At 43.8% G+C, this 15,413-nt stretch overlaps 1 protein-coding gene across 1 annotated transcript; it reads right to left on the minus strand.

The window, feature by feature from the left end:
* LOC112256283 (polyunsaturated fatty acid 5-lipoxygenase) lies at positions 1–13,971 on the minus strand. Its single transcript, XM_024429432.2, has 14 exons — positions 13,534–13,971; positions 11,919–12,117; positions 11,655–11,736; positions 11,297–11,419; positions 9,382–9,488; positions 9,073–9,245; positions 7,192–7,338; positions 6,897–7,100; positions 6,683–6,769; positions 4,254–4,432; positions 1,959–2,080; positions 1,302–1,402; positions 460–630; positions 1–354 (listed from the first exon to the last, which is right to left on the minus strand). The coding sequence occupies exons 1-14, from the start codon at positions 13,681–13,683 to the stop codon at positions 175–177; spliced, it is 2,025 nt and encodes a 674-aa protein (XP_024285200.1). The 5' UTR covers positions 13,684–13,971; the 3' UTR covers positions 1–174.
* Positions 13,972–15,413: the final 1,442 nt, after the last annotated feature.

The raw sequence follows: 15,413 nt of genomic DNA on the forward strand, positions 1-15,413 counted from the left end.
ATCTGCACTGACTGAAGTGGATTTAACAAGTGACATCAATAAGGGATCGTAGCTTTCACCTTGTCATGGAAAGCAGGTGCAGGTGTTCCTAATGTTTTGTACACTCAGTGTATATCAGACTATATAGCTATCCCTCCTTGTTCCCTTCCTTGCTCTCTCCCCTTCATTCCTTTCTCAGACAGCCACACTGTTAGGGATGCGGTCGGGAGAGAAGTAGTAGTAGGGTAGTTTCTTGCCTTCGTTGCGGATTTTGATGACACTGCTGACCTCTGCCAGTCTCTTCCTGAACAACTCCATGGCCTCCTTCACTGGCTTCTCTATGAAGTGCTCATCTGGGTACATCCCCAGGAAGAGCTGACAGAGAGAGGACACAGGAATTGGAGGGATTTCTTTATTATTAAGAACAAACAGACAAACACCATGTGTGTTTATCTGTACGTGGGCATGTGGTGTGTGTACCTCATTCTCCTGGAACTGACTGAGGGCCCAGACGGCCCCCAAGTGCCAGCAGGACCGGCCGCGGTCAGGGAGACTCTGGATGATGAACTTCACATCTACCACCCCCTTCTGCCTGGGAGGGGGCTTCCGCATGGTGGGGGGTGAGTTGGGGATCCACGAGCACCAGTCATACTGAAATACACATAGTAGGCAGACATTAACATCTAAGGGAAGCTAGGTGGTGCTCTTGACAATGTACAGGCTCTTGTCTGCAAGCACTGATCAAGCTCATCTACAGTAATGTTGACCAACTGTCCCAAGGCTACCTAACTATATATAGCCCACCTGAGCAAATCTTACATTTCCAAAGTTTACCTGACCAATTCTTACTTGTCCAAAGCCTACCTTTACAAGGCCTAGATTCAATCAGATCACGCGTTGCAGACACCAACATAGCGGGTGTTTGCGGTGGAACTGCATTGGAGCTGTCAAATTCGGTGAACAGTTGCTAACGAAACCACACCCGCCCCACTTGCATTAAAAGTTCAGAATGAGAACGTGTAGGCTATATAGACATATTTATGCTCAAATTGAAAAATCATGGAACAAATAATGAGGATTTCAATTATCCTAATTGAAGTGTAGATTAAATCTCACATTCTATTGTTCGAACTTGGAAACGAGGCTAGATGGGATTTCTGTTAATGCGACTCAGTGCAGCCAAAGGCAATGTCCGTTTCATTATGCCTGGAGCCACTTGGAGTTGACCGCTCTGACGCAGTTCCACCTCAGACACCACCAAAACAACTGCTAAGCGGATGTTTGCTAAAACGGATCTGATCATATGGAGCCCGGAGCCGTACCTGTCCGAAGTTGACAGCAGCGTGGTGTGCAGAGGCAGTGAAGATGATGACAGTCAGATACTCTGTGAGCTCCTCGCGTGTCTTCAGGGACTTGGGAAACCCTGCAGAAAGTTTTTTTTTTGCGCAACACATGTTTTTTTGACACTTGTTTCATCATTGAGTCACTAAGGTCAGTCCCTAGACACACATTGTCATGCAATCACAGACTACAGTATTGCTTAGAAATGCACAACACCAGTCTATGAAGGCTGCATCTCCTGCTGGTTTTTGAGTCCCCTGGCAATTCATGTTGACTGGGCAGAGGTGTATATACACCTGGTTACTCAGTGGTTCTGTCAGATGTAAACCAGCAGAGTGGCACTCGAAGAGTGGAGTTGTGGCCCCTACTAGCCTGATCAGGCCAGACTGAGTTCCTCACTAGCACACCACTGTTACCACAGCAACAGACAAGCACAGAGGCTTTTGACCAACTTAAAAGTGAAGTACATTTCTGCATAGCTAAATATTGATAATGTTGCTCCATGGTCAGTTATGTCTTTCAACACAGTCCAGAGAAACAAGAAGTGTGTATTTGTATTGCAGATAAATCTAAAACAGCATTTTAAAGCAGGCTAGGCCATTGTAGTGTTTGTTGGTTATAATGTGTTTTGTACCCACCACAGCAGTCAAGGTCCTGCATCCCAAAGCTGCTGACATCTTTAACAAACGCCTGGATCTCCTCATCCTTCTGTACTGTGTCATCACTGTCGTAGTAGATACACACCACGTCCCACACAAAACTAGGGAAACGGAAAATCAAATTTAGGGTTAGGGTAATGGCTAGAGCTTTAGGGTTATGGTTATGGCTATAGGGTTAGGGTAATGGCTAGAGCTTTAGGGTTATGGTTATGGCTATAGGGTTAGGGTAATGGCTAGAGCTTTAGGGTTATGGTTATGGCTATAGGGTTAGGGTAATGGCTAGAGCTTTAGGGTTATGGTTATGGCTATAGGGTTAGGGTAATGGCTAGAGCTTTAGGGTTATGGTTATAGGGTTAGGGTAATGGCTAGGGTTTTAGGGTTATGGTTATGGCTATAGGGTTAGGGTAATGGCTAGGGTTTTAGGGTTATGGTTATGGTAATGGCTAGAGCTTTAGGGTTATGGTTATGGCTATAGGGTTAGGGTAATGGCTAGAGCTTTAGGGTTATGGTTATGGCTATAGGGTTAGGGTAATGGCTAGGGTTTTAGGGTTATGGTTATGGCTATAGGGTTAGGGTAATGGCTAGGGTTTTAGGGTTATGGTTATGGTAATGGCTAGAGCTTTAGGGTTATGGTTATGGCTATAGGGTTAGGGTAATGGCTAGGGTTTTAGGGTTATGGTTATGGCCATAGGGTTAGGGTAATGGCTAGGGTTTTAGGGTTATGGTTATGGTAATGGCTAGAGCTTTAGGGTTATGGTTATGGCTATAGGGTTAGGGTTGAGCCGGGGTGTGGACCTGAAGCTATGGTTATGGTAATGGCTAGGGCTTTAGGGTTATGGCTGTAGGGTTAGGGTTGAGCCGGGGTGTGGACATGAAGCTATGGTTAGGGTAATGGCTAGGGCTTTAGGGTTATGGCTATAGGGGTGTGTTGAGCCGGGGTGTGGACCTGAAGCTATGGTTATGGTAATGGCTAGGGCTTTAGGGTTATGGCTGTAGGGTTAGGGTTGAGCCGGGGTGTGGACATGAAGCTATGGTTAGGGTAATGGCTAGGGCTTTAGGGTTATGGCTGTAGGGGTGTGTTGAGCCGGGGTGTGGAAATGAAGCTATGGTTATGGTAATGGCTAGGGCTTTTAGGGTTAGGGCTTGAGGGTTAGGGTGTGGACATGAAGCTAGGGTTAGGGTAATGGCTAGGGCTTTAGGGTTATGGCTGTAGGGTTAGGGTTGAGCCGGGGTGTGGACATGAAGCTATGGTTAGGGTAATGGCTAGGGCTTTAGGGTTATGGCTGTAGGGTTAGGGTTGAGCCGGGGTGTGGACATGAAGCTATGGTTAGGGTAATGGCTAGGGCTTTAGGGTTATGGCTGTAGGGGTGTGTTGAGCCGGGGTGTGGACATGAAGCTATGGTTATGGTAATGGCTAGGGCTTTGGGGTTATGGTTATGGCTATAGGGTTAGGGTTGAGCCAGGGTGTGGACATGAAGCTAGGGTTAGGGTAATGGCTAGGGCTTTAGGGTTATGGCTATAGGGTTAGGGTTGAGCCGGGGTGTGGACATGAAGCTATGGTTAGGGTAATGGCTAGGGCTTTAGGGTTATGGCTATAGGGTTAGGGTTGAGCCGGGGTGTGGACATGAAGCTATGGTTAGGGTAATGGCTAGGGCTTTAGGGTTATGGCTGTAGGGTGTGTTGAGCCGGGGTGTGGACATGAAGCTAGGTTAGGGTAATGGCTAGGGCTTTAGGGTTATGGCTATAGGGTTAGGGTTGAGCCGGGGTGTGGACATGAAGCTATGGTTAGGGTAATGGCTAGGGCTTTAGGGTTATGGCTGTAGGGTTAGGGTTGAGCCGGGTGTGGACATGAAGCTATGGTTAGGGTAATGGCTAGGGCTTTAGGGTTATGGCTGTAGGGTGTGTTGAGCCGGGTGTGGACATGAAGCTAGGTTAGGGTAATGGCTAGGGCTTTAGGGTTATGGCTATAGTGTTAGGTTGAGCCGGGGTGTGGACATGAAGCTATGGTTAGGGTAATGGCTAGGGCTTTAGGGTTATGGCTGTAGGGGTGTGTTGAGCCGGGGTGTGGACATGAAGCTAGGGTTAGGGTAATGGCTAGGGCTTTAGGGTTATGGCTATAGGGTTAGGGTTGAGCCGGGGTGTGGACATGAAGCTAGTGTTAGGGTTAGCCATCTCATGGCATCTTTTCCTGGGGATTGACCTGGTTCTCCTCCTCCTATAAAAGTGTCAAGAAGGACACACACACAGACCCCCCACTCCCCCATGATCTCTGACCTCTTGGTGACATCCCAGACCCTGTTCCCGTCGTCTCTGTAGTAGTAGTAGGGTAGGTCCTCAGGGCTGTCCACCCCGCGGGCCTTAATGGCATCAGGGAAACACAGAGACCTGAAGGTCAGTGACCTCATAGCCTTCTGGATCATCTCTACATGACCTCCACCTCCTGTACCATTGGCCTGGGGAGAGACAGTACACATTAGCTCTTTTTCTCCGTCTCTAGGCCCATTTTTACCTGGTGCTAACATGCATCCTTTGTCCTGATCGTGTCCACATTCTGATTGGGCCCACATTTTTAGACAGGTTTAGACGATTAAAAGACATATTCTGATCTGATTGTGATCAGATCATCCTGACCACCTCCGGAAGTAATCAGGCACAAATTGTGTCTGGAGATCTTACAAGTGTAGACAGATCTGGACAGCAAACCTCTAAAACACAGGAACTATTACTGCACGTTATCAATCGGTGCTCATAGTATAGACTAGGGTTGCAAAGCTTCTGTAATTTTTGTAATTAACAGGTAATCTATGGTCATTTATACTTGAATAACAAAAAACAAATGTATTGATATATAGTATTTATTTTGTGTGTCCATTTTGTCCATGAGTTTCTTGTGAATAGACCATATAGTTCAAGAGAAAATAGCCTAATTAATGGAAAAAAGCATCTAATCAACAACGGCATTATATTCAACTGCAACTCTTCCAACTATTTACTTTTTCCACAACTGCCACCAGTTCAGTGCAAAAACATTTACAACCAAGATATAAACTCATGAATAACATTGGTATTTAATGAGGGTTTCAACATGAAATATCTTTTATATATAAAAAAATTACACACTTATTTATCTTACCATGTCTATGGTTTATATTTAGGATAAGGTTATACAGCTTTATTTGTTTTATATTTTACATGTGATAAGGCCAGAGGGTCAGAGATAATTAGGTACCTGTGATAAACTGAAGTACCCAAAAGGGCCACTAGATGTCGTGATAAATTACATAAAATCTTTGAAAGTTACAAAAATTCAGGTAATTTACAGGTAAACTTTAAATCTTTCCAATAATATGAGCCTCCCAAGTGGCGCAGCGATCATAGGCACTGCGTCACTACAGACCGGGGTTCGATCCCGGGCTGTATCACAACCGGCTGTGATCGGGAGTCCCATAGGGAAATTTGCATGCTGAATGCAGGAATGTCCACCAGAGCTGTTTCCAAAGAATCAAATGTTAATTTCTCTACAATAAGCCGCCTCCAACGTCGTTTTAGAGAATTTGGCAGTACGTCCAACCGGCCTCACAACCACATACACCACACCAGCCTAGGAATCCACATCTGGCTTCTTCTCCTGTGGGTTCGTCTGACACCAGCCACCCGGACAGCTGATGAGACTGTGGGCTTGCACAACCAAAGAATTTCTGCACAAACTTTAAGATACCGTTTCAGGGAAGCTCATCTGCGTACTCGTTGTCCTCACCAGGGTCCTGACCTGACTGCAGTTCGGTGTTGTAACCGACTTCAGTGGGAAAATGCTCACCTTCGATGGCCACTGGCACGCTGGAGAAGTGTGCCCTTCATGGATGAATAATGGTTTCAACTGTACCGGCAGTATGCAGACAGCGTGTATGGGGTCGCGTGGGCCAGCGTTTTGCTGATGTCAACGTTGTGAACGTGCCCCATGGTGGTGTTATGGTATAGAAAGGCATAAGCTACACACAATGAACACAATTGCATTTCATCAATGTCAAATTGAATGCACAGAGATACCGTGACGAGATCCTGAGGCCCATTGTCGGGCCATTCATCCGCCGCCATCGCCTCATGTTTCAACATGGTAATGTTTGGCCCCATGTCGCAAGGATCTGTACACAATTCCTGGAAGCTCAAAATGTGCCAGTTCTTTAATGACCTACATTTTCACTAGACATGTCACCCATTGAGGATGGTTGGGATGATCTGGATTGACATGTACGACAGCGTGTTCCAGTTCCTGCCAATATCCAGCAATTTCGTACAGCCATTGAAAAGGAGTGGGACAACATTCCACAGGCCACAATCAACAGCCTGATCAAATCTATGCAAAGGAGTTGTGTCACGCAGCTTGAGGCAAATGGTGAACACACCAGATACTGACTTGTTTTCTGATCCACGCCCCTATTTATTTTTTAAGGTATCTGTGACCAATTCCCAGTCATGTGAAATCCATAGATTAGGGCCTAATATTTTATTTCAATTGACTGATTTCCTTATATGAACTGTAGAATCTTTGAAATTGCGGAGTGTGTATTTATTTTCAGTGTAATTTACACACAGGGAGGGACCAGGAAATCTAGTCACAATGAAGACAGATAATAGACAGATTTTAGTACCATGTGTAGATGCACTTTTGAATATGTCTCAATGTCCCTCTCTCACACACTCACCTTATCAAAGATGCCAAACTCACAGATGAGCTGCTCTCTGGCCTTGGTGTTGATGGCGATGGTGAAACGAATGTGAGGAAGGAGCAACTAGAGGACAGACCATCAATAAATAAATAAACAAACAAACCAATCAACCAACCATCTAACTAAACAATCCATGAACCAACTAATCAGCCACAAAACACAGGCACAGACTGAAGTGTACTTGGTGTACCTTATAAGCAGGATGTACAGCAGGCAGCTGTCTGAACATGGCCACTCCAAACACCTCAGAGACCAGGTGAGTCCTCAGCAGGTGTGTGACTGTCTGGTGGATGTGGAAGTCAGAGGAGCGGACCCAGATCTTAGCTAGCATCCAGTCATACTGACCATCACTGGGCAGGAAGATAGGGTTGTCCTTCCCTGGAGTCTGACCCAGCTGGGAGAGAGAGAGGAGGAGGGGTATGTTTTGTTAGATGGTGAAGAAACACTGCTCCATGCTCTTTTTCTAACCATGCAGAATAGCCTACCTGTATGGCCAGAGGCAGGATCTTGCTCTGGCTGTTGTTGTACAGCAGACAGATAGGAGCAGCCAGGTACTGTAGAGTACAGGGGTCTGTACTGTTGGGACTGATGTCTTCCATCAACTCATAGTCTGCTATGTAGATGTTACCAGCCTGCAAACAACACGTAATACAAGGTTTTGTATCTATTTTTTATTTCACCTTTATTTAACCAGGTAGGCCAGTTGAGAACAAGTTCTCATTTACAACTGCGACCTGGCCAAGATAAAGCAAAGTAGTGCGACAAAAACAACAACACAGAGTTACACATGGAATAAGCAAGCGTGCTGCCAAAAACACAATAGAAAAAAAAGAAAATCTATATACAGTTTGTGCAAATGGAGTAAGGAGGTAGGCAATAAATAGGCCATAGTAGCGAAGTAATTGAGCAAATTATCACTGGAGTGATAGATGTGTAGATGATGATGTGCAAGTAGAAATACTGGTGTGCAAAAGAGCAGAAAAGTAAATAAAAACAATATGGGGATGAGATAGGTAGATTCGGTGGGCTATTTACAGGTGGGCTATATACAGCTGCAGCGATCGGTTAGATGCTGTTTAAAGTTGGTGAGGGAAATATAAGTCTCCAGCTTCAGTGATTTTTGCAATTTGTTCCAGTCATTGGCAGCAGAGTACTGGAAGGAAAGGTGGCCAAATGATGTGTTGTCTTTGGGGATAGCCAGTGAAATATACCTGCTAGAGCGCGTGCTACGGGTGGGTGTTGTTATCGTGACCAGTGAGCTGAGATAAGGCGGAGCTTTATCTAGCATCGACTTATAAAGGTAGAATAAAAAAATAAAACCCACCACTGCAACCTATATGCTCTAGTCAACTTTAATTTTTTAAATTTAACTAGGCAAGTCAGTTAAGAACAAATTCTTATTTTCAATGACGGCCTAGGAACAGTGGGTTAACTGCCTGTTCAGGGGCGGGGATTTGAACTTGCAACCTTCCGGTTACCAGTCCACCACTCTAAGCACTAGGCTACCCTGCCGCTAGGTGCTTTGGTAACAAAACGGATGGCACTGTGATAGACTGCATCCAGTTTGCTGAGTAGAGTATTGGAAGCTATTTTGTAAATGACATCCCCGAAGTCGAGGATCGGTAGGATAGTCAGTTTTACGAGGGTATGTTTGGCGGTGTGAGTGAAGGAGGCTTTGTTGCAAAATAGGAAGCCGATTCTAGATTTAATTTTGGATTGGAGATGTTTAATATGAGTCTGGAAGGAGAGTTTACAGTCTAGCCAGATACCTAGGTATTTGTAGTTGTCCACATATTCTAAGTCAGAACCATCCAGAGTAGTGATGCTAGTCGGGCGGGCGGGTGTGGGCAGCGAACGGTTGAAAAGCATGCATTTGGTTTTGCTAGAATTTAAGAGCAGTTGGAGACCACGGAAAGAGTGTTGTATGGCATTGAAGCTCATTTGGAGGTTAGTTAACACAGTGTCCAAGGAAGGGCCAGATGTATACAGAATGGTGTCGTCTGCGTAGAGGTGGATCAGGGCATCACCCGCAGCAAGAGCGACATCGTTGACATATACAGAGAAAAGAGTCGGCCCGAGAATTGAACCCTGTGGTTCCCCCATAGAGACTGCCAGAGGTCCAGACAACAGGCCCTCCGATTTGACATACTGAACTCTGTCTGAGAAGTAGTTGGTGAACCAGTTGAGGGTGAATGTCTTACAATATGAGCCTGTAAACCTTAGAGTCGGTCTGTCTTTCTGCATGTCTTGTCTGTTTGTCTGTACAATAGGTCACAGATTCTGAGTGGATGGGATGAGTGCATGCATGTATAAGCTTGCATAACTGCGTGCATGTGACATATGCATATGTGTGTCTCAGTCTCTACCTCAATCTCCTCCTCCAGAGTCATCTCTCTCTCCAGACAATCTGCCACCATGTCATGTGTAACGGGGAACTTCTCTGGCAGCTTGGTGCACTTCTGGATCATCACTGGGTTACAGCCGTTCAGGTACTGGTAGCCAAACATAAAGTCTTCTTTCCAGTGCTGCATCACATACTCTAGGATAGGAATACGGAGAGGAAAGGATGATTTTTATGACTAGGATCTGCATTAGCTACTGCTAAATCAGCAGCTGCTCAGAGAGGAGAGAGGAGTCAGATACCACATTCTATGGAGAAAACTGAGACCACACACCTGAGATGGTGTTTTTGATCCTGACGAAGATCCGCTCAAAGTCAGCAAAGTCATTCCAGGAGGACTGGAACATGTGCATGAACTGGTTCACACAGAGGTTCTCTATCCTGGGGAGGAGAGAACAACATCATCAAACTGCAGGGAAAGATTTAAGTAGACTGAGCCACCATCCTGACCGCTGCAATACCATAGAAAAAACAGAATGTCATTTTGTGAGATAAGGATGGTCGAACGAGGCTAAGATTTATGTCCAGAGTTATTTTCTTCCATTTTCACTGTGATCACCAAACAAAAACTAATGGTTTCAGAAAATGTCAGTCACTGACAACAGGGAGTTGATGTTTACTACACATGTATTACACACTTATCCACGTTATTTTCAATCGTTAGCAGCGTTGGTTGCCACTTTCCAGGGATGAATTTAAGAAAAAGAGTTTCTGCTTCCCTTCCTGTCTATGATTCGCACACGCGTGTGCAGTACTTTGGCAGTGCTCAACACTTGGGATGCTAAGGATGTTGCTGCTAACTTGCTGGGGAGTAAAGTCTGCTAGTCATTGGTACAGTACATTGATACTGTCAATGTAGGTTATTATGCTTTAAATCTAATCTTATCCATTACCAGTCTGGTAATGCTATGTCAAGCAAGCAATGCCTGAATAGCATAATGTCCGGCATAATAGTTTATACCCTGTGCTCTCTGCAGATGAGCTGTTATCAATGCAAATTCAGCTGCACAAACAAGTCACAAGTAAGCAGGAGAACCACAGACAGTCATAACACTTCTATTAATAAAGTATGTGTCTTGCTAACCCCGGCCACTTCCTCTAGTTCCTCATCATCAATACATGGCAAGTCTATTATAGATGGTTGTTTTTGATAATGAGGGCTACTATCCCATAACTGAACTACTACAGAGCAAAGACACACAACCTGTCTGGAAAGTTGTTATCCCTCCTAAGCAATCAAAAGAAGAAGAAAAAAAGCATACTAGTACGCTGATAGGTTTGAAGCAAAGTATTTGTCAGAGCACACAGCCAGTCTCATTGAAACAATATGTGTATGTGTTTAGCCTGTTGGTGTGTAGGATACATGCAAATGTCCCTGGTTACTCATACAATGACTCTCCTGGTCAACATGATTTCATGCAGAGCTGATCAACATGATTTCATACAGAGCATTAAAACAGGCTTACTTTTAGTCACATCCACATACTCCCAAGTGGCGCAGCGGTCTAAGGCACTGCATCTCAGTGCTAGATGCGTCACTACAGACCCTGACTCGATCTTGTGCTGTATCACAACCGTCCGTGATCGGGAGTCCCATAGGGTGGCACACAATTGGCCCAGTGTTGTCCAATTGGCCCAGTGTTGTTAGTGGAGGGTTTGGCCAGGGTAGGCCGTCATTGTAAAGTAAAAATATGTTCTTAACTGGCTTGCCTAGTTAAATAAAGGTTCAATATTTAATATATATTTTTAAATACTAGTAGTTCCACATACTACTCACCAACCACCCACCTCCTGAACTAACAGCTTCTATCTGTTTCCCACTTAGCTTTTATTCAAACCAGGAAGTCCTGACATTTAGAAAATACCATCACTGTAATAAACAAATACTGACCCCAATGAACGGAAAATGTCCTACCATGCCAAGTATGGGCTTTCTTCATGGAAATCTCCACATTAGAAAGAGGCCGACTGTAGGTTTAACACTGCATGAGTGTAAACATGGAACAGAATATAAGACTGTATGGACAATGTTGCAAATAAGGGGAAATAGTTGCAGCAGAGTGTAGTGACAGGACAATGACACTACTCTGCCATAAAACCCCAGAACTCTTGGCAGAGTCTGCAATGCATATAACAAATGAAGGGAGTCTATACTAGGTTACAGAGTGTAGTGTGAATGCAGTACTTACGCCTTACTGTAGTTGAGTATGAAGTCCACTCCTTTCTCGCTATCAAACTGGATGTCTCTGGGAAGCTCCTTGTGAGTGTTGGCATCTATACTCATAGGAATTCCAGGCTGCCACTCCCTCCATCTACACACAGGAGGACATTATAGAATCAGGTTAAGCACCACTACGTAACACTGTGTACAGGTCTTTTAATGTTGGTAGGCTACACTATATGTAGTTACAGTGCTTTGAATAAATACTAGAAAAACATTTACTAGTTCAATACATTGAATACATTTATTTGTTGAATGCATCTTGGTACAACATCAATACGTCATTGTGAGGTAGATGTGTGATACACAATAAACCCAGCTCTTGCCTGTAGGTTTTCCGTCTGCTCTCCAGCTCTTTGTGTCGGTGTTGCTTCACCAGTCTGGTCTTGTCATCCTTTGGCAGCAGTGCTTAAAGAAAAGGGTGAACAACGATAATGAGGATGATTTTAGATTTACTTCTATGTTCCTTAAGCTAAAGACTGGGGACAGATTTTGACAGATATGAGCGACCGACAGACAGACATGACCAACCGACAGACCTGACTGACAGACATGACCAACCGGCAGACACAGACCCGACAGACAGGTACCTTTGCCGTCCCTGAGGACCACCTCCTTGTCGTCCACCAGCCAGTGGAAGCAGGGGAACTCTACGTAGTCTCCAGAGGGAGTCTTCACTGTGATGTACTTACAGTACCAGTCATCATGAACCCAGTACTTCTTCTTCTCTATCTTCACCAGCTCCATCTCTCCCAGGTTCTCCCCCACCGTCACATCATACGAGTCCACCTGAGAACAGACAACCAGGGTTAGAGAGATTTGAGCAAAGTGGACAAAATGGGACAGTTTTCCGGACACAGATTAAGCCTAACCTGAGGACGGACAATGGTCGTTACCAAGTTGTAATTGTTCCATAAAGTCATTCATAAAAAATGCACTTTATCAATATGTTTGTTTGGCTGCCCATTAGCTGTTCCTTTTTGCACCAGATACTTTTTCTGCGGTCCTGACACAACTGCCCAAAACAGCAAGAAAGAGACAGCATGAGGTTAGTAGCAGCTCATGAGTCATTGACGGTTGGTGCAATATACAGCCACTTGCATCATGAAGTAAAGAGTACAACTGGATGTAGTGTACAGGATTCAGACACTGGTGAAGATTTTAATGCCAGAATGAATTGACAGTTTATTAGATAGGAAAGCGTTTGTATTGATCTTCCATGTGGTGTTTATGAGCCATAAGGCCATGAGCAGGTCACTAATCAGTAATTGTCTGTAATAGAGGTTTGGCAATAAGCCTTATGTTATTATTTTGCTTCATTAGAGTAAAAGCACAGAAAAATACACTCATACACAGAAATGGTGATGGCACCTATATGGCGCACTCTGCACTGGAGTTTCGCCTCTTCATCTGTCACTGTACTAGGTAGTGGATAAGGCAAGTTTCTACAAGACAATGTAAAATGATAGGAGTATTGAGCACAAAGACCATTTATTTCCTCATTATGCTATGGATTACTCCCATTACCTCATATTGCAGCACAGTTTAAAGCACTATTTATTGAATAGAATAGAGGGGCTGGGGTTGATATTGCAATACATTCTGTGGCAGATCTTATCTTTACAGTCAAATAAAACAAATGATTTATTTGTACATTTCTTAAGGAAGTTTGTGCAGTTATTAGCAGTATGCATTTAAAACATTGCGCAACATTTTCTTTCAAATGTCAGTCCTTAATTACATTAAAATAATAAAAAATGAATAATACAATGTCGATGTAATAAATATGAATATGTCCAAAAGGCATGTCAAATGTTATTGTTACACTACAAAGTCATGTAAGTTCATTCACCCAGGCCGAGGTATTGTGAGGGCTTCCAGAGGGAGAAATCTTGTGGTCTAACAAGTATGTCATTTTCAACACAAACTAGTAATCAGTCCAAATAGTATGCATAATTTGAGTTGAGGCTTCAGGACAGATACTAGAGGAAGTGTGCTTTTTATTAAGCATTGAAGTGAGGAGAAGTATGCACATGCACATTGGGGGAAGGGTGAAGAATCAGGATGCAGCCAGAGTTTCAAATCTGACAGTTATTGGAAATATTTTCTCTCTATCATTAACAAGGTCACCCCTGAGTGTATTTGAAGTAATGCACACACCGTGAAACTTTCAAACGGACTCTTGCTACCTGTAACTCAACTCACCGCCCCTCTCTCGAAGTCGTTGTAGAGTGGTTTGTCCAGTAAAGTCCTCTCACTGCATCCCTCTGTTCCCACCAGGGTGATATAGATGTAGTCATCAGTCCCTGCAAACCACTGGCTTCCTGTAGCCACCGTCACTGTGTAGGATGGCATGGTAGTACACACACACACACACACGATGGACAGGAGAACTGATATCCACTGGTTGTCTGCAGGCAGATATGATAGCCTCCTACAAGTGTGTCGGTTGTTGACTCAGAGTCTGGACAAAATTAGATTTCCCCTTTTTGCTAATGAATCTATGTAGACCCTCACACTTTCTAGATCTCCTACTCTCGGTCTCTCGCTCCTCCCTCTATCTCTAGCTCACTCTCTCATAAACACCCCCTTATATACTGACACCACACATGTAATGCAAATGCTGTAAAACAGCTAGCTAGAGGATGCAGAGGCTTTCGATAATGTTTCACACTGGCTGGTGTACTGTAAGAGTGAGTGTTTGACCCCACCCTCTTATCGTGCTAGCTAGAGGATGCAGAGGCTTTCGATAATGTTTCACACTGGCTGGTGTACTGTAAGAGTGAGTGTTTGACCCCACCCTCTTATCGTGCTAGCTAGAGGATGCAGAAGCTTTCGATAATGTTTCACACTGGCTGGTGTACTGTAAGAGTGAGTGTTTGACCCCACCCTCTTATCGTGCTAGCTAGAGGATGCAGAGGCTTTCGATAATGTTTCATACTGGCTGGTGTACTGTAAGAGTGAGTGTTTGACCCCACCCTCTTATCGTGCATTGAAGGAACGGCCAGATCTCTCTTTCACTCTCTCAATGTTTATGACAATACCAATATACAGTGCATTCAGGAAGTATTCCACATTTTGTTGTGTTACAGACTCATTTTAAATGGATTTGATTTTTGGGTCACTGGCCAACACACAATATTCCAAGTGGAATTATGTTATTTTTTAAAATGTTTACAAATTAATTGAAAATGAAAAGCTGAAATGTCTTGAGTCAATAAGTATTCATACCCTTTGTTCTTGCAAGCCTAAATAAGTTCAGGAGTAAACATTTGCTAAACAAGTCACATAAGTTGGGTCACTCTGCCGGGAGACAAATTCACCTTTCATTTTAGGACCATAACCTAAAACACAAAACCAAATATACACTGGAGTTGCTTACCAAGACGACATTGAATGTTCCCGAGTGACCTAGTTCCAGTTTTGACTTAAATCGGCTTGAAAATCAAATGGCAAGACTTGAAAATGGCTGTCTAACAATGATCAACAACAGACTTGACAGAGCTTGAAGATTTTAGAAAATATTGTCCAAATATTGTACAATCAAGGTGTGCAAAGTTCTTAGACTTACCCAGAAAGAGTCACAGCTGTAATCACTGCCAAAGGTGATTCTAACATGTATTGACCCATTTTATTGAATACTTATCTAATCAAAATATATTAGTGTAAAATTTTTCACTTTTCACAAATGTACAGTACTAGTCAAAAGTTGGGACATATCTACTCATTCAAGGGTTGTGCATTATTTTTACTATTTTCTACATTGTAGAATAATAGTGAAGACATCAAAACGATTATATAACACAAATGGAATCATGTAGTAACCATGCTGTGGTAGCCATGCTGGTTAAGTGTGCCTTGAATTCTAAATAAATCAATGAGTGTCACCAGAAAAGCACCCCCACCCCATCACACCTCCTCCATGCTTCACGGTGGGAATAACACATGCGGAGATCATCCGTTCACATACTCTGCGTCTCACAAAGACATGGCACTTGGAACTAAAAAGCTCACATTTGGACACATCAGACCAAAGGGCAGATTTCCACCGGTCTTATGTCCACTGCTCGTGTTTCTTGGCCCAA

The sequence above is a fragment of the Oncorhynchus tshawytscha genome, linkage group LG01, assembly GCF_018296145.1.
Source record: "Oncorhynchus tshawytscha isolate Ot180627B linkage group LG01, Otsh_v2.0, whole genome shotgun sequence".
In the NCBI taxonomy this organism is placed as follows: Eukaryota; Metazoa; Chordata; class Actinopteri; order Salmoniformes; family Salmonidae; genus Oncorhynchus; species Oncorhynchus tshawytscha.